Source organism: Pristiophorus japonicus, chromosome 9, assembly GCF_044704955.1.
Source record: "Pristiophorus japonicus isolate sPriJap1 chromosome 9, sPriJap1.hap1, whole genome shotgun sequence".
In the NCBI taxonomy this organism is placed as follows: Eukaryota; Metazoa; Chordata; class Chondrichthyes; family Pristiophoridae; genus Pristiophorus; species Pristiophorus japonicus.
The window spans coordinates 108,083,682-108,110,882 of NC_091985.1; the positions used below are offsets into that span (position 1 = coordinate 108,083,682).

Sequence of the window (27,201 nt, forward strand, 5' to 3'; positions counted from 1 at the left end):
CAACTACCTTTTCTAATTGTCAATTCTAACTGTAAGGGCCGAAATTCACCGTCTCCGAAGGGATGGTTACCGCGGAGTTTGAGCGGGCAACTGATAAAATCGATCGGCCGCTGCGGTCTGATGATTTTTCCTCCCTGAGCCATATTCAGCTCAGGGGGGATATTTGAGCGGTGTGCACTTCTGCCGGAAAGGGCACGGTGAAGCTGCTGTAAAGGAGACTTTCCAGCGGAGAGCTTTGCAGCGTGCGGGCCGCTGAAAAGCGACAAGGATAGGGATAGCGAAAAGGTAGGACTTTTTCCAGCAGTGCCTCCCGCAAGGTATTCAAGATGGTGCTCAAACAGGACACTGCTGGAGTGTTGCCGCGATCGGGGCCCTTTGGTACAAAAATAATTTTATTAATTTTAGTATTTTTATTTAAGATTACAGCATCCACTATATTTATATTTTAATAGTTTTTAAAATTGTTTTGGCTCCATTCAACCTGCTGAGTGCTGCTCAGAGGTTTGCACATATATTTGTGCAACTTTCAGGTCTGACTCTTTAGTGGAGGCCTGTGGGCTACAGAAACCTGCTTGGCAGGGTTCACCCTGAGGATGGGAGGAGTGTTGGGAGGGCGACACCTGGTATACCTGCTCAGAAGCAGGGCGGCATACAGGAAAAGGCATTGCCGTCAACACCGTGCAGACAGGCAGCGGGCAAGAGAGGCAGCAGCCAGACCAGTGTGCCCACCGTCTTCACCGGCCCGAATCAGGATTGCCGTTGGCTGCTTGGGGACAATGGATATCCCCTGTACACTTGGCTGCTCACTCCTCTGCGGAACCCCAGGATAGCGCCAGAACATGCATACAATGACGCTCATTGTGCCACCAGGTGCATCATCGAGCAGTGCATAGGCAGAGGTTCCGGTGCCTGGACCGTTCTGGTGGCACCTTGCAGTACTCTCCTCAATGGGTCTCCATAATCGTCGTTTCTGCTGCATGTTGCACAACCTGGCCATCATGAGGGGTCAGCTGCTGGAGGTCGAGCCAGCAGTACCACCTGAGGAGGAGGATACGCAGGAGGAGGAGGAGGAGGATCCCCGTCGCCCCAGAGCTAGGAGGCATCAACCCATCACCACCCTGGAAGGGCCGAGTGCAGACTGGCCAGCACCCTCTTGGGTGGGTGCATCCTCACATATATGGAGGTGCTTGACACCTCCCCTGCAATCTCCCTCCATGCATTATGTACTGGTGGTCTGCCAGGTTTCCCCACATCAGGAAACAGTATTCTTCTGTACTCCACACCGTCCATCAGTGTCTCCAGCTCCATATCACTGAACCTGTTGGCTCTCCTTGCACCTCTTACATCAGCCATCCTTCCAAACTCTTTCCCCTCACCTCAGGGCCTTGCTGCAAACCCTGGCCTTTAAAAAGACCAGGGGGCAGCTGGCTTATTAGAAACCCTTACCTGCATGCTGAATTTCTCAGTGGTGATAACGCTGAAATTAAGACAGCGACACCAATGAAAAATCCACTTTGGAAGGGTTCATTAGTGCTTGAACCCATTTGTTCACTTTTGGAGCTGAATATGGGGTGGCTCAGCCACAAAATATTTTTGGTACTAATGGCCACTAAAAGGTGGGGGGAGCACCAGCTTTCCAGTGGTACTGAATTTTGGGCCCGTAGAGTTTCTACTGCCTGCTCTCCCTTACTGATATCCACTCTTGCTAATTCTGTAATAGTGCCCCTTTGCAATATTGCTACTCATCCTCCTTTACCAATTTCCTTGTCCTTTCTAAAGACCTTATAAGATGGAATATTTATTTCCCAGTCATGGCCATGTTGTAGCCAGCTCTCAGTGATGGCCACTATGTCATATCCTTTTAAAGCTGAATTTGTACTTCTAATTCACTTATTTTATTTCTTATGCTATGTGCAGTAGTGTATAAAACTCTTATTTGGGCAGCAGATCCTGTCCTGCCCTTATGCCCTGATGTTTTTAACACATATTCATTTATCACACGACTTATTTTCAAATCATTTCTGTTGTATTATCAGTTACTTTGATCACATGGACTTGGCTCTCAGCCCTTTTTTTAATCTTTAGGCTATTTTTATTTTTACTTCTGGCTGACTCTTTTGCCTCCCCTACCGGCCCTCCACTTTATGGTTTAAAGCCCTATCTACTGCCCTACATATCCTTTCAGCTAGGACCTTGATCCCAGCCTGGTTCAGTTGATGCCCGTTCAAGCGGCAATGTTCCCCTTATGGTGCATGGTCGTGCACCAATTGTGAGGTCCCGCATAGCTGCTAACCAGCTGCTGCCGCTGGAAGAGATACCGTGCAGCAAATTTAAAGGGACCGCACACCAAAAAAAAAATAGAGGGAACATTACCCAGTGGTGCAGCTCCTTCCTGTCCCAGTACTGGTACTAGTGTCTATGAAATGGAATCCTTCTTTCACACATGAATCCTTTAGCCATGTGTTAACTTTCCTAATCCAGTTGTCCCTATGTCAATTTGCGCATGACTTGGGTAATAATCCCAAGATTAATACCATCAAGATCCTGCCTTTTAATTTAACTCCTAACTCCTGGTAATTCCTCAGCAGACTGCCTTCCTGTTCTTTCCTTGTCCCAACATGGACCCCAAGTACTTGATCTTCACCCCTTTCTAAATTCCTTTCCAGCCACATCGAGATATCTCTAACCATGGTACAGGTAGGCAACACAACCTTAGAGACTCTTGATCGTGGCTGCAGAGGATGCTATCGATCCACCTAATTATTGAATCCCCTTTTAATACTATGTTTCTGTTCTGCTCTTCCCCCACTTTGAATGATCCTCTGCTCCATGGTGCCTAGGTCAGCATTGTAATTGTTCTCCCTGTAAAGTCCTTACTCTGCAGTATGAAACCACACGAGGCACCTCTGGGGACAAGGTCACTCTGTGACCTGAACTCTTTATTCACAGGACTCCAAAGACAGTGACCCTGCGTGGGACCACCCTTTTTAAATCTGAGTGATCAGGTAAGGAGTATCTCCCACAAGTTCACCCCTTGTGGTCAAGGTGTGCATCTAGGTTGAGTGTATACAGTAATACAGTGGTGTTACATTGTGGTTACATACATGACATCACCTCCCCCCACAAAGTCTTATTGGAATCATAGGTTTAGTCCTTCAGGTGGTCTACGCTCCCTCGTGGAGTGCCGCAGTTGGGGCTCTGGTTGTTGGACACTGACGTGAGTGTCTGTCACCTGTGGTGATTCCGGCCTGTCCGGGCTGACCGCAGGGACTGTGCATTCTTCTGATTGCTCTTGTTGCTCGTTCACTGGCAGTGTGGTGAGCTCCATCTCATGGTCTTCTTCAGGTTCCTCCATGTCGATGCTGAACCTTTTTTTTTCTTGGTCTAGATGCTTACGGCATATCTGACCATTGTTGAGTTTTACCACGATGACCCTATTCCCCTCTTTGTCAATTACAGTGCCCTCAAGCCACTTGGGCCCCATGGCATGATTGAGGACGAATACAGGATCATTTATTTCTATACATCTCCCCCTCGCATTACGGTCATGGTACTCGTTTTGTGACTTGCGCTTGCCCTCAACTATGTCGGTCAGGATTGGGTGAATGAGGGACAACTGAGTTTTGAGTGTCCATTTCATTAGTAGCTCTGCGGGCGGGACCCCCTTGAGCGAGTGCGGTCAGGATCTATAGGCCAGCAGGAGGCGCGATAGGCGGCATTGTAGGGAGGGCCCTTGAATCCTGAGCATACCTTGCTTAATGATTTGGACTGCACGTTCCGCCTGGCCATTGGAGGGCGGCTTAAACGGCGCAGTCCTGATGTGGTTGATGCCATTGCCCCTCTTAAACTCTTGGAATTCGTAGCTTGTGAAACATGGACCATTATCACTAACCAGGATGTCCGGCAAGCCATGGGTTGCAAAGATCGCACGTAGGCTTTCCACGGTAGTGGATGACGTGCATGAATTCAGAATGATGCATTCGATCCATTTTGAGTACGCATCTACCACAACCAGGAACATCTTACCCATGAACAGGCCTGCGTAGTCAACATGAATGCGTGACCATGGCCTTGTGGGCCAGGGCCACGGGCTGAGCGGGGCCTCCCTGGGGGCATTACCCAGCTGGGCACACGTCGTGCACCTGCGAACACAGTGTTCCAGGTCTGAATCAATCCCAGGCCACCAAACGTGTGACCGGGCAATGGCCTTCATCAGCACAATGCCTGTGGAGTTCCCTGATGAAGGCCTCCCTGCCCTTCTGGGGCATAACTATCCGGCTGCCCCATAGTAGGTAGTCGGCTTGGATGGAGAGCTCATCCATCCATCTGTGGAATGATCTGACCTCCTCAGGGCATGCTCCGTGTGCGGGCGCCCAATCTCCAGTCAGGACACATTTCTTAATCAGGGATAGGAGTGGATCTCTGTTTGTCCAGATTTTGATCTGGCGGGCTGTGATGGGGGAGCCTGCGCTGTCAAAGGCATTGACAGCCATGACCATCTCGGCGCTTTGCTCCGCTGCCCCCTCAGTGGTGGCCAGTGGAAGCCTGCTGAGCGCGTCAGCGCAATTTTCAGTGCCGGGCCGGTGCCGAATGGAGTAGTCATAAGCAGCCAGCGTGAGAGTCCATTGCTGTATGCAAGCTGATGCGTTGGCATTGACAACCTTGCTGTCTGACAACAGGGATGGTAATGGTTTGTGGTCCGTCTCTAATTCAAGCTTCCTACCAAAAAGGTACTGATGCATTTTTTTTACACCGTAGACACATGCAAGCGCTTCTTTCTCGACCATCCCATATCCCTGTTCTGCTTGAGAGCGCGACCTGGAGGCATAAGCCACAGGTTGTAGCTGACCCTCCGCATTACCCTGCTGCAACACGCACCCAACCCCATAGGACGATGCATCACATGTCAGAACTAAACGTTTACAGGGGCCATACAGGGTCAACAATTTGTTTGAACAAAGTAGGTTTCGCGCCCGATCAAAAGCCCGTTCCTGACAGTCCCCCCAAAACCAATCGCAACCCCTACGCAGGAGCACGTAAAGCGGCTCCAACAACGTGCTCAAGTTCGGCAGAAAGTTCCCGAAATAGTTCAACAGTCCCAGGAATGAACGCAACTCCGATGTGTTGCAGGGCCTGAGTGCTCGTCGAATCGCCTCTGTTTTGGATTCGGTGGGCCGAATCCCATCTGCAGCAACCCTCCTGCCCAGAAACTCAACCTCAGGAGCTAAGAACAACATTTAGACTTTTTGAGTCGCAGGCCTACCCGGTCCAGTCGGCGTAGCACCTCCTCCAGGTTGTGGAGGTGTTCCTCGGTGTCTCGACCCGTGATGAGGATGTCATCCTGGAATATGATTGTTCCAGGAATGGATTTAAGCAGGCTTTCCATGTTTCTTTGAAAAATCGCGGCCGCTGATCGAATGCTAAACGGGCACCTGTTGTAAACGAACAGTCCCTTGTGCGTGGTGATGGTGGTCAGTAGTTTAGATTCGTCGGCCAGTTCCTGGGTCATATAGGCTGAAGTGAGGTCCAACTTGGTGAACAGCTTGCCGTCTGCCAGCGTGGCGAAAAGGTCCTCCGCTCTCGGGAGCGGGTATTGATCTTGTAGGGACACCCGATTGATGGTGGCCTTGTATTCACCACAGATCCTGACAGAGCCATCCGCTTTTAGTACGGGAACGATGGGGCTCGCCCAGTCATTGAATTCGACAGGCGAGATGATGCCCTCTCTCAACAGTTGGTCCAGTTCGCTCTCGATCTTTTCCCGCATCACATATGGCACCCCTCTGGCTTTGTGGTGCACTGGCCTGGCGTCCGGGGTGATGTGTATCACCACTTTAGTGCCTTTGAAAGTCCCGACGCTAGGTTGGAATGGTGAATCGAATTGTTGTAGGACTTGTGAGCACGAACTTCGCTCCACAGATGACATTGCATGAACATCCCCCCATTTCCAGTTCATCTCGGCTAACCAGCTCCTCCCCTGCAATGCGGGACCATTGCCCGGGACAATCCAAAGCAGTAGCCGATTCACTAACTCATTGTGTGTGACAGCCAACATTGCACTGCCTAGCACCGGAATGATTTCTTTCGTGTAAGTCCGTAATTGTGTGTCAACATGTGCTAATTTGGGTCTACTGGCTTTAAGTGGCCATAGCTTCTCAAATTGTGGAACGCCCATGAGTGACTGGCTGGCCCCAGTGTCCAGCTCCATGCGTACAGGGATACCGTTTAATAAAACCCTCATCATCATTGGTGGTGTTTTGGTGTATGAACTGTGAATATTCGCCACATGGACCCGCTGCACACGCCGTCCATCGATTTGCCCCAAAGGTCACCCTGCCTTAAAGAACCCTCTTCTGGTCCATCCGCCTCATATATTCGTCTGGTTGCAGGCTTCCTGCACATTCAAGCTAAGTGGCCACTGAGATTGCAGTTCCTGCAGAAAAACTGTTGAAATCTGCAAGATCTAGCTGAGTGTTTTCCCCCACACCTCCAGCATGAGTTAAAGTTTCAATTGCTGGGAACAAAAGGGCATTCCGCGCTGACTGTCCCTTTGACTGCTTTTAAGTACCCTATTAGTGGATGTCAATGGCCCCATCCCGGGCCGCATTGTCCACTGTGATGGCATGAATGTCCGTTCAGCCTGCCATTGTCTCCGTTGAAGTTCTGCTCTGGGGTCTATTGCTTCGGACTGCCCCTGCCTGCCTGCGGGGCTCTGAGTCGCATTAATGATGTTGATTCCCTGATCCATCGCCGCGTTAGAGGCAGAATTGTGCGCATATATTATTTTTGTCTCTTCCTCCCCCGCCATGAAAGTTTGAGCCATCAACGCTGCCGCTTCCAAGGTCAAATCCTTGGTCTCAATTAATTTGCGGAAAATTCCCGCATGACCGATGCCCTCGATAAAGAAGTCCCTTAGCATCTCCCCCCTGCAGGCGTCTGTGAACTTCAGAGGCTGGCCAAACGCCGGAGGTCCGCTACGAAGTCCGGTATGCTCTGTCCTTCATGACGTCGGTGGGTGTAGAATCTGTGTCGGGCCATATGTATGCTACTCGCCGGTTTGAGGTGCTCCCTGATCAATTTGCTAAGTTCTTCAAAGATTTTGTCCACTGGCTTTTCGGGTGCTAGTAAGTCCTTCATGAGCGCATAAGTCTTTGGTCCGTCGCTTGTCGGCCGCTGCATCCCCCAGCCAATCTTTCGTAACGAAGCTTTGCTGAAGTCTCTCAACAAAATCATCCCAGTCTTCCCCAACACAGTACCATTCCTCTGTGCTACCGGTGGCCATTCTCATGGGTCGTGAATTCCCATTTCTCGTCGCCAATGTAAAGTCCTTACTCTGCAGTATGAAACCACACGAGGCATCTCTGGGAACAACATCACTCTGTGACCTGAACTCTTTATTCACAGGATTCCAAAGACAGTGACCCTGCATGGGACCTCCCTTTTTATACCTGAGTGATCAGGTAAGGAGTGTCTCCTACAAGTTCACCCCTTGTGGTCAAGGTGTGCATCTAGGTTGAGTGTATACAGTAATACAGTGGTGTTACATACATGACACTCCCCACAGTCTTTCTCCTTATCCTCGCAAGTATCAAGTATGTTGCACCTGCTCGACAAGAATAGTGTCCGTCAGACTACCAGCTCTATCTCCCCTTGATTCCCTCTATCCAGCTGACTGACAATCACATCCTCACCTTCCTGTGCCTGTTCTTTCCTCTTGTGTGTGACTGTACTCTGAAGTAAACTATCCTGAAATACCTTTTTCCTTATGTGTCGAAGTGTACTCTAACTCGCATTCCAGCTCAACGACTCTGAGCATGAGTGTCTCGAGGTCGAGACATTTCCTGCAGATGTGGCAGACCGGGACAATCCCGCAGTCCACAAACTCCCTCATATTGCAATCCTGACATTACCTGTGTTGCCACTTTTAGTTTTTATTTATTTATTTGTTAGTAGTAATTTAATTCTAGATATAAAAGAATAACTTGAAATCTAAATTATATTTAGTAGATGGATTTAGCTTGACTTCAGATTAATTTGTAATTAATTAGATTTGTTTTCGTTTAATTATTTATTCCGTTATTTAAAGTTGATTATTTTATAGTTAAAATTAGATTGCTTAGAATAAATTAAATACTTATCTTAAACTCCTCGGGATACACAACTCCTCTCTGCACTGATTTTGATGTTACTTTTTCAGATTTTTTTCCTGTGTTTGTTTATTCTGACCGTGCTCCTTTATATTCTTGGGCCTTTACTCTTGCTGTGCTCCTTTAGGGGTATGTATAAGTATTGTAATCTACCAAATATTTATTGAACACCTCACAATTTGTTTTAAAGCAGTTTTTCTAAAAGTTGAATTATGAGCCTTTATATTCACATAATTACTTGGCAAAAGCACTATCTATTTTTTGACATGGCTTTTTTATTTGTTCAAGCAATATGGCTAAGGCTTCATTTCATTGCCCATCTGTACTTGCCCTGACAAAGTGGTGGTGAGCCGCTGCCTGGATCTGCTGTAATCCTTGTGTTAGTGGTGCTCTCATGTTGGTATTACATAGCGAATTCCAGGATATTGACCCAGTGATGAGGAAATGATGATTGTAGGTGAAAAATTCAGGAGATTTACGCCATGCGTTACCATCATAAAATGCTACTCTTTCATCAGCTGGTGGCGGATCCTGCAGCGACCTCTATTTTGGTTCTCCCTGTAGCGCTGCCAGTAAGTATTAGCGCCTGGCAAATAAAAACATGGCGGATTAGTGACGTCAATCGGAGTGCAACTCAGCGTTTAAATAAACTGACAGAGGTGCTGTATACTTGCCTTTAAGCTTTTGCACTATCTTTTTTGATGATCTTGAAGTCGTGGCTTTCTGCAATAGATGTTAAAAGTTTTCTTAAGTGTATAGAGTGTGCTGCTGGATGCTTTTAAGGCTTTGGATGGTTAAAGGAAGGCCACTGAGAAAACAGAAAAAAATGCTGCAAATACTCCAACAGGTCAGGCAATGTTAGTGGAGAAAGAAACAGTTAATGTCTCGGGTGGAGATGATGCCTGAGCTGCTGAATATTTCTAGAATTTTATGCTGGCATTTCAGATTTACAGCATCCGCTTACGGAGGGAAGAGAAAGAAGTCATAGAGGAGGAAGCAGACGGAAAGATGCATCCCAGACAGCCCCTTTGTGGCTGGGATATCCGGGATGGAATCATTCATTTGCGGACCCTGTGACCACAACTCTAATTCCCCTTTCAACATTTGGCCCACACTTTGCCTTCCCTGTGTTACTGACCATCACAGCATCCTCTTGCCCACAATGCTGAAATAAAAGCCACCACAAAGCAAACTTTCCAATCCAACTTTATACATCTATTCATCCAATATTACATCATGAAGTCAATACATCACCCTTATGCATTCTCTTACAGAGACATGGTTGCAAGGTGGCCAGGACTGGGAATTAAACGTACAGGGGTATCTGACGATTCGGAAAGATAGACAGGAAGGGAAGGGAGGTGGGGTAGCTCTGTTAATAAGGGATGATATCAGGGCAGTTGTGAGGGATGATATTGGCTCCAATGAATAAAATGTTGAATCATTGTGGGTGGAGATTAGAGATAGTAAGGGGAAAAAGTCACTGGTCGGCGTAGTTTATAGGCCCCCAAATAATAATTTCATGGTGGGGCAGGCAATAATCAAGGGAATAATGGAGGCATGTGAAAAAGGAACGGCAGTAGTTATGGGGGATTTTAACCTACATATCGATTGGTCAAATCAAATCGGGGGGGTAGCCTGGAGGAGGAATTCATAGAATGCATACGGGATTGTTTCTTAGAACAGTATGTAACAGAGCCTACAAGGGAGCAAGCCATTTTGGATCTGGTCCTGTGTAACGAGACAGGAAAAATAAACGATCTCCTCGTAAAAGATCCTCTCGGAATGAGTGATCACAATATGATTGAATTTGTAATACAGATTGAGGATGAGGAAGTTGTGTCAGAAACGAGCGTACTATGCTTAAACAAAGGGGACTACAGTGGGATGAGGGCAGAGTTGGCTAAAGTAGACTGGAAACAAGGACTAAACGGTGGCACAATTGAGGAACAGTGGAGGACTTTTAAGGAGCTCTTTCATAATGCGCAACAAAAATATATTCCAGTGAAAAAGAAGGGCGGCAAGAGAAGAGATAACCAGCCGTGGATAACCAAGGAAATAAAGGAAAGTATCAAATCAAAGACCAATGTGTATAAGGTGGCCAAGATTAGTGTAAAACTAGAGGATTGGGAAGATTTTAAGCAACAGCAAAGAATGACTAAAAAAGCAATAAAGAAAGGGAAGATAGATTACGAAGGTAAACTTGCGCAAAACATAAAAACAGATAGTAAAAGCTTTTACAGATATATAAAACGGAAAAGAGTGACTAAAGTAAATGTTGGTCCCTTAGAAGATGAAAAGGGGGATTTAATAATGGAAAATGTGGAAATGGCTGAGACCTTAAACAATTATTTTGCTTCCGTCTTCACAGTGGAAGACACAAAAACCATGCCAAAAATTGCTGGTCATAGGAATGTGGGAAGGGAGGACCTTGAGATGATCACTATCACTAGGGAGGTAGTGCTGGACAGACTAATGGGACTGAAGGTAGACAAGTCCCCTGGTCCTGATGAAATGCATCCCAGGGTATTAAAAGAGATGGCAGAAGTTATAGCAGATGCATTTGTTATAATCTACCAAAATTCTCTGGACTCTGGGGAGGTACCAGCGGATTGGAGAGCAGCTAATGTAATGCCTCTGTTTAAAAAAGGGGGCAGGCAAAAGGCAGGTAACTATAGGCTGGTTAGTTTAACATCTGTAGTGGGGAAAATGCTTGAAACTATCATTAAGGAAGAAATAGCGGGACATCTAAATAGGAATAGTGCAATCAAGCAGACGCAGCATGGATTCATGAAAGGGAAATCATGTTTAACTAATTTACTGGAATTCTTTGAGGATATAACGAGCATGGTGGATAGAGGTGTACCGATGGATGTGGTGTATTTAGATTTCCAAAAGGCATTCGATAAGGTGCCACACAAAAGGTTACTGCAGAAGATAAAGGTACGCGGAGTCAGAGGAAATGTATTAGCATGGATAGAGAATTGGCTGGCGAACAGAAAGCAGAGAGTCGGGATAAATGGGTCCTTTTCCGGTTGGAAATCAGTGGTTAGTGGTGTGCCACAGGGATCAGTGCTGGGACCACAACTGTTTACAATATACATAGATGACCTAGAGGAGGGGACAGAGTGTAGTGCAACAAAATTTGCAGATGACACAAAGATTAGTGTGAAAGCGGGTTGTGTAGAGGACTCAGAGGCTGCAAGGAGATTTGGATAGGTTAAGCGAATGGGCTAAGGTTTGGCAGATGGAATACAATGTCGAAAAGTGTGAGGTCATCCACCTTGGGAAAAAAAACAGTAAAAGGGAATATTATTTGAATGGGGAGAAATTACAACATGCTGTGGTGCAGAGGGACCTGGGGGTCCTTCTGTATGAATCCCAAAAGGTTAGTTTGCAGGTGCAGCAGGTAATCAGGAAGGCAAATGGAATGTTGGCTTTCATTGCGAAAGGGATGGAGTACAAAAGCAGGGAGGTGTTGCTGCAATTGTATAAGGTATTGGTAAGGCCGCACCTGGAGTACTGCGTGCAGTTTTGGTCACCTTACTTAAGGAAGGATATACTAGCTTTGGAAGGGGTACAGAGACGATTCACTAGGCTGATTCGAGAAATGAGGGGGTTACCTTATGATGATAGATTGAGTAGACTGGATCTTTACTCCTTGGAGTTCAGAAGGATGAGGGGTGATCTTATAGAAACATTTAAAATCATGAAAGGGATAGACAAGATAGAGGCAGAGAGGTTGTTTCCATTGGTGGGGGAGACTAGAACTAGGGGGCACAGCCTCAAAATACGGAGGAGCCAATTTAAAACCGAGTTGAGAAAGAATTTCTTCTCCCAGAGGGTTGTGAATCTGTGGAATTCTCTGCCCAAGGAAGCAGTTGAGGCTGGCTCATTGAATGTTTTCAAGTCAAAGATAGATAGATTTTTAATAAGGGAATTAAGGGTTACGGGGAGAGGGCGGGTAAGTGGAGCTGAGTCCACGACCAGATCAGCCATGATCTTATTGAATGGCGGAGCAGGCTCGAGGGGCTAGATGGCCTACTCCTGTTCCTAATTCTTATGTTCTTATGTTCTTATGTTCTTAGTGACTGTCTTGTGTGTTCCTTTGCCTATCCTACTGATGCCACGCAGTGCTACCCCAGTGGCTGCAGCATGGCAGGTGGGAGGCTGCTGACTTTAAGTGGGGGACACTGCAAATGACCTTATTGGTTGACCTTGAGGAGCTGCTGGCTGTGAGTGTCAACTCAATTGTCGTCTTCTACTTCACTCTCCTTTCCCTCATCTTGGCCAACCACTGGCTGGGTAGGCTGTATTTCTTGGGTGTGTGAAATGAGAAAGGCACAAAGTGGAGTTGTGGTGAAGAGAGGGCGATAAAGCAAGAGGTGTATGCCAGAAGGAGGTTAACATATGAGGATACCAGAATCTTGTATCCTTTCAAACCTGCCGCTGGCCAAGAGTTCAGTCATGCCCTGCCAAGAATGGCCAGCACCGTCTCCACCAAGCGGGTGAGGTGAGGCTAGGAATGGAAGATGTGCCTTGTGATTGGTACAGATTGTTGGTAGGTGAATGACGATGGGGGTGTCGGGGGAGAGTTGTGCATTGAGAAGCGTGAGAGGCCAGTGATGTAGTTGGTAGGAGACGGCTTTTGAAGATGCATTCACTGACCTTGATCACTGGTCTGAGGTCATGAAGCTTTTTTGGGAACTGGAGCCAGGTGGTGGGGGTGACACTGCGGGCAGTGACAGCCTTGGTGATGTGGTCCCACATCGTTCTTTCTGGAGGGCCGCCTGGCTTCTGTGGGAAGAGAATCTCTCTTGCAGTGTTGACCCCCTCCACAAAGCTGGTGTGCTGCGTGGGGGGCCCTGGGTTCCCCTTCCCTGGCTTGCTGAGCTATTTGTGTTAGTGCTGAGTTTTGCGGTTTGGAAGGGAATTCGGCTTTAAGTGCTGAAGAATCCCATTTGGGACTTATTTTAACGGTAATTCTTTTATTGAAAGGCAGTAAGAGCTGAAAGCTGCATATGTTCACTGCATTGTAATTTTTTATCAGTTCTGAATGCATTGTCCCTTTAATTCTTAGCCCCTTTAATTACCTACAATGTCTTGTGAATGCCACAGCCTTGTTTCCATAGGCTGTAACAAGCTGCAACACTGACTGTGGACAGGAACTTCGAGTCGGAGGCCTCCATTAACGCCACCACGAGGGCATTGCACAATAAGTTAGTGCTGCGCTCCACATCGCCAACTCCTAGCAAATATTTCACTGGTTCAGCGGCCATTAACTCGCGTTGCTGGTGACATCGGCAATTCTGTTGGCACACACGAATCTTTCTCCCTATATGTCTACGTTAGGCTGGTGTGTGACTTGAAGGTGATGGTGTTCCCATGATATTACTACTCCTCTAGATTGGCGAAACCAAATGTATAATAAGTGACCACTTTGATGAACACCTCTGTTCTGTCTGCAAGTGTAGCCCCAAACTTCCTGTTGTTCCACTTCAATTCCCCCTCTCACTCCCACTCTGACTTCTGTCTTTGACCATCTACACTTTTTCAGTGAAGCTCAACACAAAGTAAAGAAACAGCATTTTGGGGGCGAAATTCGGTACTGATGTTTTTGAGGTGGTGTCACCGCCTAAGTATTGATTTTAGCGTTGGGCGTTAGGCGCAGCCTCAAAGTCCTAAATTCAGTTTTTATGCCCAAAGATGTAAGAGCAGCGCTCAAAAGTGGCGTTGCATACTCATCCTTGGGTGGGAGCTCAGGAGGCCGACTGAATTTCCCAACGGGAGACTGCCGCCATGCTAGAAAAAAAAGGGAAAGAAAAAAAAAAGAACAAAAACTTCTCCGATCCACACACACACTTCCCCACTCTTAAAACTAATGAACACATGCAGAAATAAATAAAGAGAAAAACTTACCTTCCTTTCTGGGTGATTTCGCCTGAGATCCGCTCTTTTATGACAACTTTTCCCTGGCTATACGGCTGCCTGTTTGTACGGCAGCTGTACAAAGCAAATATCGCAACAGAGACATCAAAGAAGTGTTGTACGCTGGATGACATCACCATGCGTGTGGTGTTAACTGGCGCAGCGTTGCCTCTTGGCGCCTCTGCCAAAGAGCCGACTGAATCTAGGGCGAGGTGTCAACGCCGCTTACTGATGATGGTAAGCATTTGCCGCCCGTTAGCCATGTGGTAACGGGTGGCTACAAAACCCAATTTCGACCCCTTTAACTTTCTATTAGGCACTTTGTTGTCCTCTGGCCTTAATATTACTTTAATAACTTCAGATCTTATCTACATCTCCCACGTTCTTGTTACACCAGTCAGATGCAGGAAATGCTGGCATTTCTGGCGGGAAGGTGAGAGGGGAGGGAAGGCTTTGGTGCTTGAGTAGCAATCCTACATTGGAACACCATCATCATCGTCATCATAGGCAGTTCCTCGATTGAGGAAGACTTGCTTCCACTCTAATAACTTCATTTTGAGGGGTGCAAGATGCCTGTGCATGAGTTCTTTTAACGTGGGGTGGCCGTTGCACACCGGCTATCACATGGGCTTAGCAGAGCAAAGTCTTGGTCCAGTGGCAAGGGGGTCCAAGATGACTGGAGACCAGGCTCTACTGTATGGGCCTAGTTGCCTATGGTGGGATGGATTTCCAAGATAGTGGACGGGATGGCAGCTCCCGAGGGAGCTCTCCCTGAACAAATTTCCCTCTGGCCATCTGCTGCCATCCTTCACTCTTCTCTCCCCTAATCTCTCCTCCCCACTGTTTAACCCTAATAGTTGGGTGCATTTCCTCCCCCTAAAGTATTTCCCTTACCTCTAAAATCTCTGCTACAAGGGCAGCTATCTGAGCCCACTGCCCATCTCCCAACCATGCCTGCTCACCTCCATCACTGAGCGTTGGACTTACCTCCGAGATCGACCTTCCTACTACCAAGCCTTACACTCCCCACTGGACGTGGCTAACTCAGGTGCTCCACTTAATCCACGACGGCATCCGGTGAGCCTCCGACCACAAGTTTGGGCCCTACCTTCTTTCTTCACCCTCATGCTCGGGCCTCTACCCCTCTGGCGACGTGGACCATCATGCTGATTGAGTGGTCTACATCTTTTGGTATCAACCTCCTTCTTTTCCCCTTGGCTCCTGGGCCAGTTGTTTGTAGTTTTATTTCTATCAGCCTCATCTCCCACCTGATCAGCTACTCACATAACATGTGTCTCATAAATGCCTTTAATTTTTTTGATTTATCTCATTTTCTTATTTTTTATTGCTTTCTATTGCCTTATGATAATATCACTTTTGCCATTTAACCATCTCCTGTTTTCCATATAATCACTTTGCACATCATTTTACTTATTTTTTGTGCATGTGTGTTTCCCTCCCCCTTTCCTTTGTTCTGTTCATTTGTGGTTTATTCCAATTTTAGGTGTGGACCCTTTATCAAAAAATTAGCCCCTCTGTTCTCGCCACAAGATGCGGCCTGTCCTATTGAGTGTGTCTAAAATGTTTTGTTTTTGTTTCAGATTTCCATCATGTACAGTTTTTTTGTTTATATTTAATAATATAATTGGTTAACCCTGTGTTGCAAGAACCAATAATAATGATAATGTGGATTGTCACGAAAAGGCACTTAAGGTGAATGTGAATTTTCCAAATTTTTTTGTTCCATTTCTGGTCCCTTAACCTTACTTGAAGTGTGTAACCTTCATTTAAAGTCCATTAATCATAATTTTTCAAAGGGAGTCAGATTGCCTCAGTTGATAGCACTTACCTGAGTTAGCACCATTCCAGAACTTAACCACATAATTTAGGCTGACATTTCAGTGCACTATTAAGAGTGATGCATTGTTGGAGCTACCATCCTTTGGATGAGATGTTAAACTGAGGCCTTGTCTATCAGTGAGATCCCATGGCATTATTCAAAAAAGAGGAGGAGTTCTCGCTAATGTTGCTTCCTCAACGAGCAAAAAAGTAAGCAAAAAATGGAGAAAAATTGCAAAGTGCTGCAGTACAGTGGGACCTGGGGGTACTTGCACATGAAATACAAAAGGTTATTATGCAGGTACAGCAAGTGATCAGGAAGGCCAATGGAATCTTGGCCTTTATTGCAAAGGGGATGGAGTATAAAAGCAAGGAAGTCTTGCTACAGTTATACAGGGTATTGGTGAGGCCACACCTGAAATACTGCGTACAGTTTTGGTTTCCATATTTACGAAAGGATATACTTGCTTTGGAGGCAGTTCAGAGAAGGTTCACTAGATTGATTCCAGAGATGAGGGGGTTGACGTATGAGGAAAGGTTGAGGTAGGTTGGGCCTCTACTCATTGGAATTCAGAAGAATGAGAGGTGATCTTATCGAAACGTATAAGATTATGAGGGGTCTTGACAAGGTGGATGCAGAAAGGATGTTTCCACTGATAGGGAAGACTGGAACTAGGGGCATAATCTTGGAATAAGGGGCCGCCCATTTAAAACTGAGATGAGGAGGAATTTCTTCTCTGAGGATTGTAAATCTGTGGAATTCGCTGCCTCAGAGAGCTGTGGAAGCTGGGACTTTTGAATAAATTTAAGACAGAGATAGACAGTTTCTTAACCGATAAGGGAATAAGGGGTTATGGGGAGTGTTATGTATGCAATAAAGGTTCAAACTGAGTACTGTTTAACTAAGCAAGGTACAACCTTGGCTCTGCTTTATTTAGGCCCAAAGTGCCTGACTCTTAAAATGGCTGACCTTTTATACCTGAGCAGCACCATGTGCGTGCTGCTCAGTGGCCTCCAACAATGACGCCATCTGGTGGCTACAAACAGAATGTACATACATGACAATACCCGCCTCTGAGATCTTATCACAGTCTTTCACAGGTTGAGACGGTTCAGCAGGCGAGACCCCTGTGAGTGTGTGGGATCTTGTCTTGTAACTCAGCAGTATGCAGTGACCCTTGGGTTACTCTCCTCATGCTTTGCTTGATAATTTGTACTGTACGTTCAGCTTGCCCGTTGGATGCAGGCTTGAATGGTGCTGACCTTATGTATTTCATGTCATTAAGTTTCCTGACTGGTAAAGCACAACCCATTGTCGCTCACCACTATGTCAGGCAGACCATGTGTCGCGAACATGACATTGAGATTTTCTATGGTTGCCGTGGATGTGCTGGATGAAATGATTGATGCATTCTATCCACTTCGAATAAGCGTCCACCACCACTAAAAACATCTTGCCCAGGAAGGGACCTGAAAAATCTACATGGATCCTGGACCAAGGTTTGGATGGCCATGACCACAGACTCAGTGGCGATTCCGCTGGTGCTTTGCTGAGCTGCATGCAAGTGTTGCACTGATGCACGCATGCTTCCAGTTCAGAATCAATTCCTGGCCACCATACATGGGACCTGGCAATGGCCTTCATCATCACTATACCAAGATGTGTGCTGTGTAACTCATGCACGAACTTCTAGCTCCCATTCATGGACATTATAACGCGATTGCCCCACAATATGCAATCTGATTGAATAGACAGTTCATCCTTGTGACGAATGTATGGTTTGGCCTCCTCGCACATTTGCTTAGGTATGGCAGACCAATCCCCTTTGAGGATGCAACCTTTACCACCGATAAAATCGGGTCCTGGCTGGTCCAGGTCTTAACTTGTTGAGCCATGCAGGGTTCCTTCACTCTCAAAAACATCCATGATTAACATTAGATCCGCTGGTTGTGGCGTTTCCACCTCCGGTGTGGACAACGGCAACCGGCTCAAAGCATCGGCACAATTCTCTGTGCCAGGTCTGTGGCGAATGACATAATCATAGGCAGATAATGTCAGCGCCCAGCTTTGGATGCGGGATGAAGCATTGGTGGTGATACCTTTGCTCTCGGAAAACAATGAAATGAGCAGCTTGTGATCAGTCTCTAATTCGAACCTCAGACTGAACAGGTATTGATGCATCTTTTTAAAACCGTACACATACGTTAAAGCTTCTTTTTCTACCATGCTGTAGGCTCTTTCTGCTTTAGACAAACTTTTGGATTCATACGCGACAGGTTGATGTTTCCCGGATTCATTGGCTTGTTTGATTACGCAACCAGTTCCATATGATGATGCATCACAGGCCAAAACTAAATGTTTACATGGGTCATAATGTACCAGCAGCTTGTTTGAGTAAAGCAGATTGGTGGCTTTCTCGAAAGCTCTTGTCTTGCGGTGCGCCCCACACCCAGTTGTTGCCTTTTTTCAATAGTATGTGCAGTGGTTCTAGTAAGGTGCTCAATTTAGGTAGGAAGTTACAAAGTAGTTGAGTAGACCCAGGAACGAATGCAGCTCCATCACATTCTGAGGCTTGGGTGCATTCTTGATGGCTTTGGTTTTCACGTCAGTAGGTCTGATGCCATCAGCGGCGATTTTCCTCCCGAGGAATTCAACCACAGGTAACATGAAGATGCACTTCGAGCGTTTCAGTCTGAGTCCCACTCTATCCAAATGCAGTAGAACCTCTTCCTGGTTGTTCATATGTTCCTTGGAGTCACCACCGGTGATCAGGATGTCATCTTGGAACACGACGGTTCTGGGAACGGACTTCAGTAGACTTTCCATATTCCTCTGGAATATTGCTGCAGCCTAGCGAATTCTGAAAGGGCACCTGTGGTAAATAAACAGTCCTTTGTGCGTGTTAATGCACGTAAGTTTCTTTGACGTCTCGACCAACTCCTGTGTCATATAAGCCGACGTCAAGTTCAGTTTTGAGAACGACTTCCCTCTGGCGAGCGTCGCAAACAAGTCATCAGCCTTCGGTATGGGTACTGATCTTGTTTTGACACCCTGTTGATCGTACCTTGTAGTCTCCACAGATTCTGACTCTGCCATCACTTTTCAGCAGAGGAACAATGGGGCTGGCCCATTCATTAAATTTGACTGGTGATCACGCTCCTGGAGTCTGTCCAATTCAATTACGACCTTCTCCCTCATCATATACGGCACTGCCCGAGCTTTATGATGGACGGGTCTTGCATCTGAGTCCTCGTGGATCTGCACCTTGGCTCCCATGAAGTTGCCGATACCTGGTTCGAACAGTGAGGGGAACTTGCTCAATACTTGGGAAGATGTATCTTCCTCCGATGACAATGCCTTTATGCCATTCCAGTCGCATCTGATTTTTTCCAACCAGCTCCTGCCGAGCAGCGTTGGGCCATTGCCTGGAACAATCCACAGCGGTAACTCATGAACTGCACCGTTATATGACACGTTAATTTGTGCACCACCAATCACCTTTATCAGTTCTTCGGTGTATGTGCGCAGCTTGGTGTTAACAGGGCTCAGCCTGGGATTCACAGTCTTAGTATCCCACAGCTTATTAAATGCCCTCTCGTTCATGATCGATTGACTCGCCCCCGTGTCCAGTTCCATCGTTACCGGTATCCTGTTAAACTTCACGTTAATCAAAATTGGTTTATTCTTGGTTATGAAGGAGTACTGTCCATACACTTCCTCCTCTGGCATCTCGGATTGCGTATCCGGATCTGTGCTAGTCTGACTCTCATCCTCCATGTGGTGTGTCACAGCTCGCTTGCTCATCTGCGGACACTTGCGCTGGAGATGCCCCACTCTCAGACAGCCTTTGCAACTATGTTGCTTAAATCGGCACTGCTGGTGCCGATGATTTCCCCACATCGCCAACATGGAGAAGTCGGATACATTCCCACTGGCGGACTTTGGGCAGCCACAAGTTTCGCGAACGTAGCCGGATAGGCCCTGCCACGTGCCGCTCTGCCGAACGCCGAATCAATCGCATTTACAGTACTTGCCGAGGTTCGGTTATTCACCGCTACTTGCTTTAAACTCCTGTCCGTCATCATACATGATTGAGCGATCTGGATGGACTTTTTTAAATCCAACTCCTCCACCACTAGAAATTTGCGCAGGATCACCTCGTGGTTGATACTGATAACAAAGAAGTCCCGCAGCATGTCTGCCAACATTGTCCTGAACTTGCATGGTCCCGCTAGACATCTCAGGTCGGCAACGAATTCCGCCGTGCTCTGGCCCTCCACTTGAACGTGTGTATAAAACCTGTATCTCGAGATGATTATGCCATCATCTGGCTTGAGGTGCTCCCGTACCAATGTACACAACTCCTCGTACATTTTCTCTGTTGGATCACTAGGCATGAGTAGATTCTTTATCAGACCGTAGATCTTTGAACCGCACACAGTGAGGAACACGGCCCGGCACCGATCTGCATCGTCGACCCCCTTCATTTTGTTGGCCACGAAGTACTGGTTCAAATGGCTCACAAAGTCTGCCCAATCTATCCCTCAATGAAACGCTCTAAAAATCCAATCATGCTCATTTTGCAAACAAAGGTTCTTGTATTCTCATCGCCAAATGTTATATATGCAATAAAGGTTCAAACTGAGTACTGTTTAACTAAGCAAGGTACAACCTTGGCTCTGCTTTATTTAAGCCCTAAGTGCCTGACTCTCAAAATGGCTGGCCTTTTATACCTGAGCAGCACCATGTGCGTGTGATCAGTGGCCTCCAACAGTGACGCCATCTGGTGGCTACAAACAGAATGTACATACATGACAGGGAGCGGGCAGGGAAGTGGATCTGAGTCCATGATCGGATGAGTCCATGATCGGATCAGCCATGATCGTATTAAATGGCGGAGCAGGCTCGATGGGCCGTATGGCCTACTCCTGCTCCTATTTCTTACGTTCTTATGTTCATCACATTCTTGTTTGAGATACCAGCATGGATTTGTGAAAGGTAGGTTATGACTGACTAATCCAGTTGAATATTTTGAGGCGGTGGATAGTGAAGTGTCTATGGATGTTGTCTGTATGGACTTCCAGAAGGCATTTAATAAGACTCCGGATAAGAGATTATTAGAAAAAATAAAAGTGAATTGCCAGTACCCTTGTGACATGGGTTGGTTATTGTTGGGAGGTAGGAGACAAAGAGCACGGAAAGGGAACACTGTCAGGCTGAGACAAGTGGTGTTCCCCAGGAACCTATACTGGGGCATCAGCTTTTCAGCATATATATATTGATGACTTTGGGAATGAATAGAGAGTTATATATCCAAATTTGCTGATGACACAGTTTGGAGGCACAGTAAATTATGTAGATGAGAGCAGGAATTTACAAGGGTACATTGATAGATTAAGTGAGTGTAGAAAACTGGCAGATGGAGTTCAATGGGGGGGGGGGGGGAATGTGAGGTAATCTATTTTAGATCCAAGTAAGATAACATAAGAACATAAGAATTAGGAACAGGAGTAGGCCATCTAGCCCCTCGAGCCTGCTCCACCATTCAACAAGATCATGGCTGATCTGGCTGTGGACTCAGCTCCACTTACCCGCCCGCTCCCCATAACCCTTAATTCCCTTATTGGTTAAAAATCTATCTATCTGTGATTTGAATACATTCAATGAGCTAGCCTCAACTGCTTCCTTGGGCAGAGAATTCCACAGATTCACAACCCTCTGGGAGAAGAAATTCCTTCTCAACTCGGTTTTAAATTGGCTCCCCCGTATTTTGAGGCTGTGCTCCCTAGTTCTAGTCTCCCCGACCAGTGGAAACAACCTCTCTGCCTCTATCTTGTCTATCCCTTTCATTATTTTAAATGTTTCTATAAGATCACCCCTCATCCTTCTGAACTCCAACGAGTAAAGACCCAGTCTACTCAATCTATCATCATAAGGTAACCCTCTCATCTCCGGAATCAGCCTAGTGAATCGTCTCTGTACCCCCTCCAAAGCTAGTATATCCTTCCTTAAATCAGAATACTTTCTTTAATCGTAAGAGTCTCGGAGTGGAGGAGCAAAGAGGTTTAGGTGTCCATGTGCACAAATCACTAAAACCTAATGCACAGGTACATAATTAATTAAAAATGCTAATGGAATGTTGGCCTTCATCTCAAGGGGATCAGGATATAAAAGTAAAGAAAGAGATGTTTCAGTTCTAGAGTACTGCATTCAGTTTTGGGCACCACACCTCAGGAAATACATCTAGGCCTTTCAAGGGGTACAGTGCAGATTCACCAAAATTATATCAAAGCTTGAAGCATTAAAGTATGAAGACAAGTTACATAAACTTGGCTTGTAATCTTTTGAGTTTAAAAGGTTGCAGGATCTAATCGAGGGATTCAGTAGGGTAGATACAGAGGAACTATTTCCTCTGGTGGAACAATCCAGAACAAGGGGGCATAATCTTACAGCTAGGCCTTTTGGGAGTGAAATCAGGAAGCACTCTTTCACACACAGGGTAGTGGAAATCTGGAACTCCCGTCCCCAAAGGCTATCGGTGATGGGTCATTTGAAATTTTCAAGACTGAGCTTGATAGAGTTTTGTTAGGTAAGGATATCAAGTAATTTGGAACAAATGAGGGTAAATAGAGTTGAGATACATGTCACCAGAGATCGAATAGAGTGGCGGGACAGGTTTGACGGGCTGAATTGCCTACTGCTGTTCTTATTTTACTATGATCCATGTGTTCACTTTGGTATATAACTAATCTACTAGATATGAAATGTTTTGGGAAGTCCAGAGTGATGTGATAATGCACTATATAATTGCAAGTTTATTCTTTCTAATCACTTTATTATTTCTTCAACAGATTCATGAGTGGGATGTGGGTATGACCAGAGTCTTGCATTTAATGTACTGGATTGCAGTTGCTGTGCTGTTCTGTCACTGGAATGCCTGTTTACAGTTTCTAATTGTGTTAATACAGGAATTTCCTGAAAACAGCTGGGTGCGTATTCAAGGTCTTGAGGTGAGATAGACATTGTTCTCTTATAAACCATCTTGATTTTTCACATCTTTGGTTGCCTTTTAGACTTTTTGGTTTTAACTTTCACAGTGCAAAAGCTCTTATTAATCTAGTGGAAGTACAAAAGAGTGTTATGAGAAACCAATATCTACATCCAGTCATGTTTTAAAGTGAAAATCTTCAAAAAATACAATGAACTTGATAGAAAATTAAGAGGCCGAAATTAGCCTCTTGTGTGCTGCTGTTAGCATTAAGTTTTTCACCCGGGCGCGGCAAGCACAGCACCATCCGCAGAATTGGGTGGGGGTTTTGCAGGGGGTAGTGCCGGAAGTAGCTCGCTCAGCTGCGTATAGCGATGATGATGTTATCGCCATGCGCAGCACCCCGTTACCACCCGGGAACTGAAATTCAGCTGCGCACCCTCACTTACCGCCTGGCTTCAGTTGTTGAGTTGGAGTCGGGAATAGACTGGAGAAGCACCATTTAAGGCGCTATCTTGAAAAATTATTTTCATCGGCCATTACTCTTTGCAGCTTGCTAACACATAGGCAGAGTGGCTGGTGTACAGGTCGCAACGATTTTCACTTCAAGGACTGTTCTGCCTCCTAATTATTCCCCTATATCATTGAGGGCAGATTTGAAATCACAACATTTACCTCATTTCATGGGGGCTGTGTTAGCACTTGACCTCCTGCTCCGACGTTACCGTAAGGCGGAGGGAGAGGCAGAGGGAGAAAGGCAGCAAAATGTGGCCAGAGGGAGAAGGCCCAACAGGGCTGGCAACAGGAAACCTTACCCTCCCTGGGTATTCCGGCAGCAGTTGTCCTACATCAATTTCACTGAGGAACAGTGTGTTCGAAGGCTGCGCTTCAGCAAAGATGTGGTCACAGAGCTCTTCCATCTGCTGCAACCGGACCTCGAGCCTCAGACCAGGGTGTGGACAGCTCTCTCAGTGGCAGTCAAGGTTACCATCATGTTCAATTTCTACACCAATAGTTCCTTCCAGGGAGCGACAGGAGACATCTCCAACATCTCCAAGTTTGCCATCACGGGTTACAGATGATCTGTACAGAAGGAGGGGGGGACTACATATCCTTTCCCATGACCAGAGAGAAGCAGCATGAGCATACATGTGGCTTTGGCAAGATAGCGGGCTTCCCCATGGTGCAGGGTGCCATTGACTGCACCCATGTCACTTTGCAGGCACCGCATCACAATCCTGAGGTATTCCGTAACTGCAAAGGCTATCACTCACTGATGTGCAGTTGGTGTGCGACCACACATGCAGAATCCTCACCGTCAATGCCCGCTATCCTTGCAGCAGCCACGATGCCATGCATTTGCCCACTCACCTAACCTGTCCAAGTCACCCTGCAGCCTCTTAGCATCCTCCTCACAGCACACACTGCCACTCAGCTTAGTGTCATCTGCAAACTTGGAGATATTACATTCAATTTCTTCGTCTAAATCATTAATATATATTGTAAATAGTTGGGGTCCCAGCACTGACCCTTGCGGCATCCCACTAGTCACTGTCTGTCGTTCTGAAAAGGGCCCGTTTATTCCCACTCTTTGCTTCCTGTCTGCCAACCAGTTCTCTATCCATGTCAGTACATTACCCCCAATCCCATGTGCCTTAATTTTGCACACCAATCTCTTGTGCGATACCTTGTCAAAGGCCTTTTGAAAGTCCAAATACACCACATCCACTGGTTCTCCCTTATCCACTCTGCTAGTTACATCCTCAAAACATTCTAGAAGATTTGTCTAGCATGATTTCCCTTTCATAAATCCATGCTGACTTGGACCGATCCTGTCACTGCTTTCCAAATGCGCTGCTATTACATCTTTAATAATTGATTCCAGCATTTTCCCCACGACCGATGTCAGGCTAACCGGTCTATAATTCCCTGTTTTCTCTCTCCCTCCTTTTTTAAAAAGTGGGGTTACATTAGCTACTTATGTTCTTATGTTCAGATGACCTCCCTTTCAAGAGCCAGATCAAGCTGGAGTCAAGGATTGAAGGCTGATTGCTGAAATGAACTCAGCTGAAATTGGGTAAGTGGCTGTGAAACTCTTTTAGAGTCTACCTGCAAAACATAAACATTAAACTGTGCCACCCGACCTGGGTGACACACCAGACATTTACAAGGCCCTTTTTTTCCCTTTTTTTTTTGGCACTAAAATCACAATTTCTCCGGTGCCCCCTATAAAAGGGAAGGGGACACTAAAAGCACCGGCAATTAAAACAAATTAAACTTTAAAACGTAAAATCAAATTAAAATTTGGTTGCCGGGCGTGATGATGCACTCCAGTCCCTCCGGTGCCCACCTCTCGCGGAAGGCCGCGAGCGTACCAGTGGCTGTGAATAACGCCCCTGCAGCACCCAGCTGAGGCCATTAGTGCCTCATTTACCATCCCCCCACTTGTCGAATGCCCTCTGGCTCATTATCGATTGACTCGCCTCTGTGTCCAGTTCCATCGATACCGGCACCGCATTAAATTTCACGTTGATCATTATCGGTTTGCTCTTAGTTAGGAATGAGTAAAGTCCATACACTTCCTCCTCTGGTATCTCGGATTGCGCTAGTCTGACAATCATCCTCCACGTGGTGTATCGCAGCATGCTTGCTCATCTGCAGACACTTGCGCTAGAGATGCCCAATTCTCAGACAGCCTTTACAACTATATTGCTTAAATCGGCACTGCTGGTGCCGGTGATTTCCCCCACAACGCCAACATGGAGAAATTGGATGCATTCCCGCTGGCAGATTTTGGGCAGCCACAGGTTTCGCGTACGCAGTCGGGTAGGCCCTGCCATGTGTTGCTCTGCTGAACACCGAATCAATCATATTTACAGTACTTGCCGAGTTTCGATTTTTCACTAATATCTGCGTTACACTTCTATCCGTCGTCATACATGACTGAGCGATCGTGATGACCCTGTTCAAGTCCAACGTCTCCACTGCCAGTAATTTACGCAGGATCACCTCGTGGTTGATGCCGATTACAAAGAAGTCCCGCAACATGTCTGCCAACAGAGCCCCGAACTTACACGGTCCCACTAGACGTCTCAAGTCGGCAACAAATTCCACCGCATTCTGGCCCTCTGAACGAACATGCATGTAAAATCTGTATCTCGAGATGATGCTTCCTTCGTCTGGCTTAAGGTGGTCCTGTACCAGTGTACACAATTCTTCATACGTCTTCTCTGTTGGACTCACAAGCAGGAGTAAATTCTTTATCAGACCATAAATTTTTGGACCGCAAACTGTGAGGAACACCGCCCGGCGCCGATCTGCGTCGCTGACCTCCTCCATTTTGTTGGCCACGAAGATCTGGCTCAAATGGCTCTCAAAGTCTTCTTCCACAAAACGCTCCAACAATCCAATTGTGTTCATTTTTGCATGCAAAGGTTCTTATTGCCTCGTCGCCAATGCGTATGCAATAACTGTTAGACTGAGTACTGTTTAACTCCAAGAGGTATGACGTTGGCTCTGCTTTATTAAGGCCCAAAGTGACTAATATACAAAATGGCTGACCTTTTATACTTGGGCTGCACACATGTGCGTGCAGCCCAATGGCCTCCAACAGTGACGCCATCTAGTGGCTAGTGATCCCAAAAGTACATACATGACATCCTACCTTCAATTACTTGAGGAGCAGTGTATTAGAAGGCTCTGCTTCACCAAGGAGGTGGTCACAGAACTCTGCCACCTTCTGCAATCAAACCTCCAGCCTCAGATCAGGGCCACCACAACTCTCTCAGTGGCAGACAAGGTCACTGTCACCTTCAATTTATTCGCCAGCAGATCCATCCAGTCTGCAACAAGAGACATAGCTAACATCTTGCAATTCACCATCCATCACTACATCCGGGAGGTTACAGAGGCTTTCTACACTAGGAAAATGCACTACATTTCCATTGCTCCATCCGCGAGGTCACAGATGATCTGTACAGAAGGAGGAGGGACTACACATCCTTTCCCATGACCAGAGAGTCATGACCAGGGAATACATGTGGCTTCAGCAGGATAGTGGGCTTCCCCATGGTGCCATAGACTGCACCCATGTCACTTTGCGGGCACCGCATCACTATCCTGAGATGTTCGGGAACCGCAAAGGCTACCACTCACTTAATGTGCAGTTGGTGTGCGACCACAGATAGCAAATCCTAATGTCAATGCCCGCTATCCTGGCAGCAGCCATGATGCCTTCATCCTGCGCCAGACCAGTGTGCCAGCACTCTTCCAGCCACCACATCAAGCTCACGGCTGGC

General features: G+C 46.5%; 1 protein-coding gene across 8 annotated transcripts in view; it reads left to right on the forward strand.

The window, feature by feature from the left end:
• The window catches only part of LOC139272658 (potassium/sodium hyperpolarization-activated cyclic nucleotide-gated channel 1-like), a 609,801-nt gene that overhangs the window by 123,007 nt on the left and 459,593 nt on the right, over positions 1-27,201 (forward strand). For 6 of the 8 annotated variants that reach the window (XR_011594930.1, XR_011594929.1, XM_070888734.1 and 3 more), the window contains one exon: positions 22,767-22,925. Coding sequence is in view for 6 of the 8 variants with exons in the window: in XM_070888734.1 (XP_070744835.1) it covers positions 22,767-22,925 (159 nt within the window). In the remaining 2 variants the exon portion in view is untranslated. The remainder of the gene's footprint in view (positions 1-22,766; positions 22,926-27,201) is intronic. The other 2 variants (XM_070888739.1, XM_070888740.1) reach the window with 1 other exon arrangement.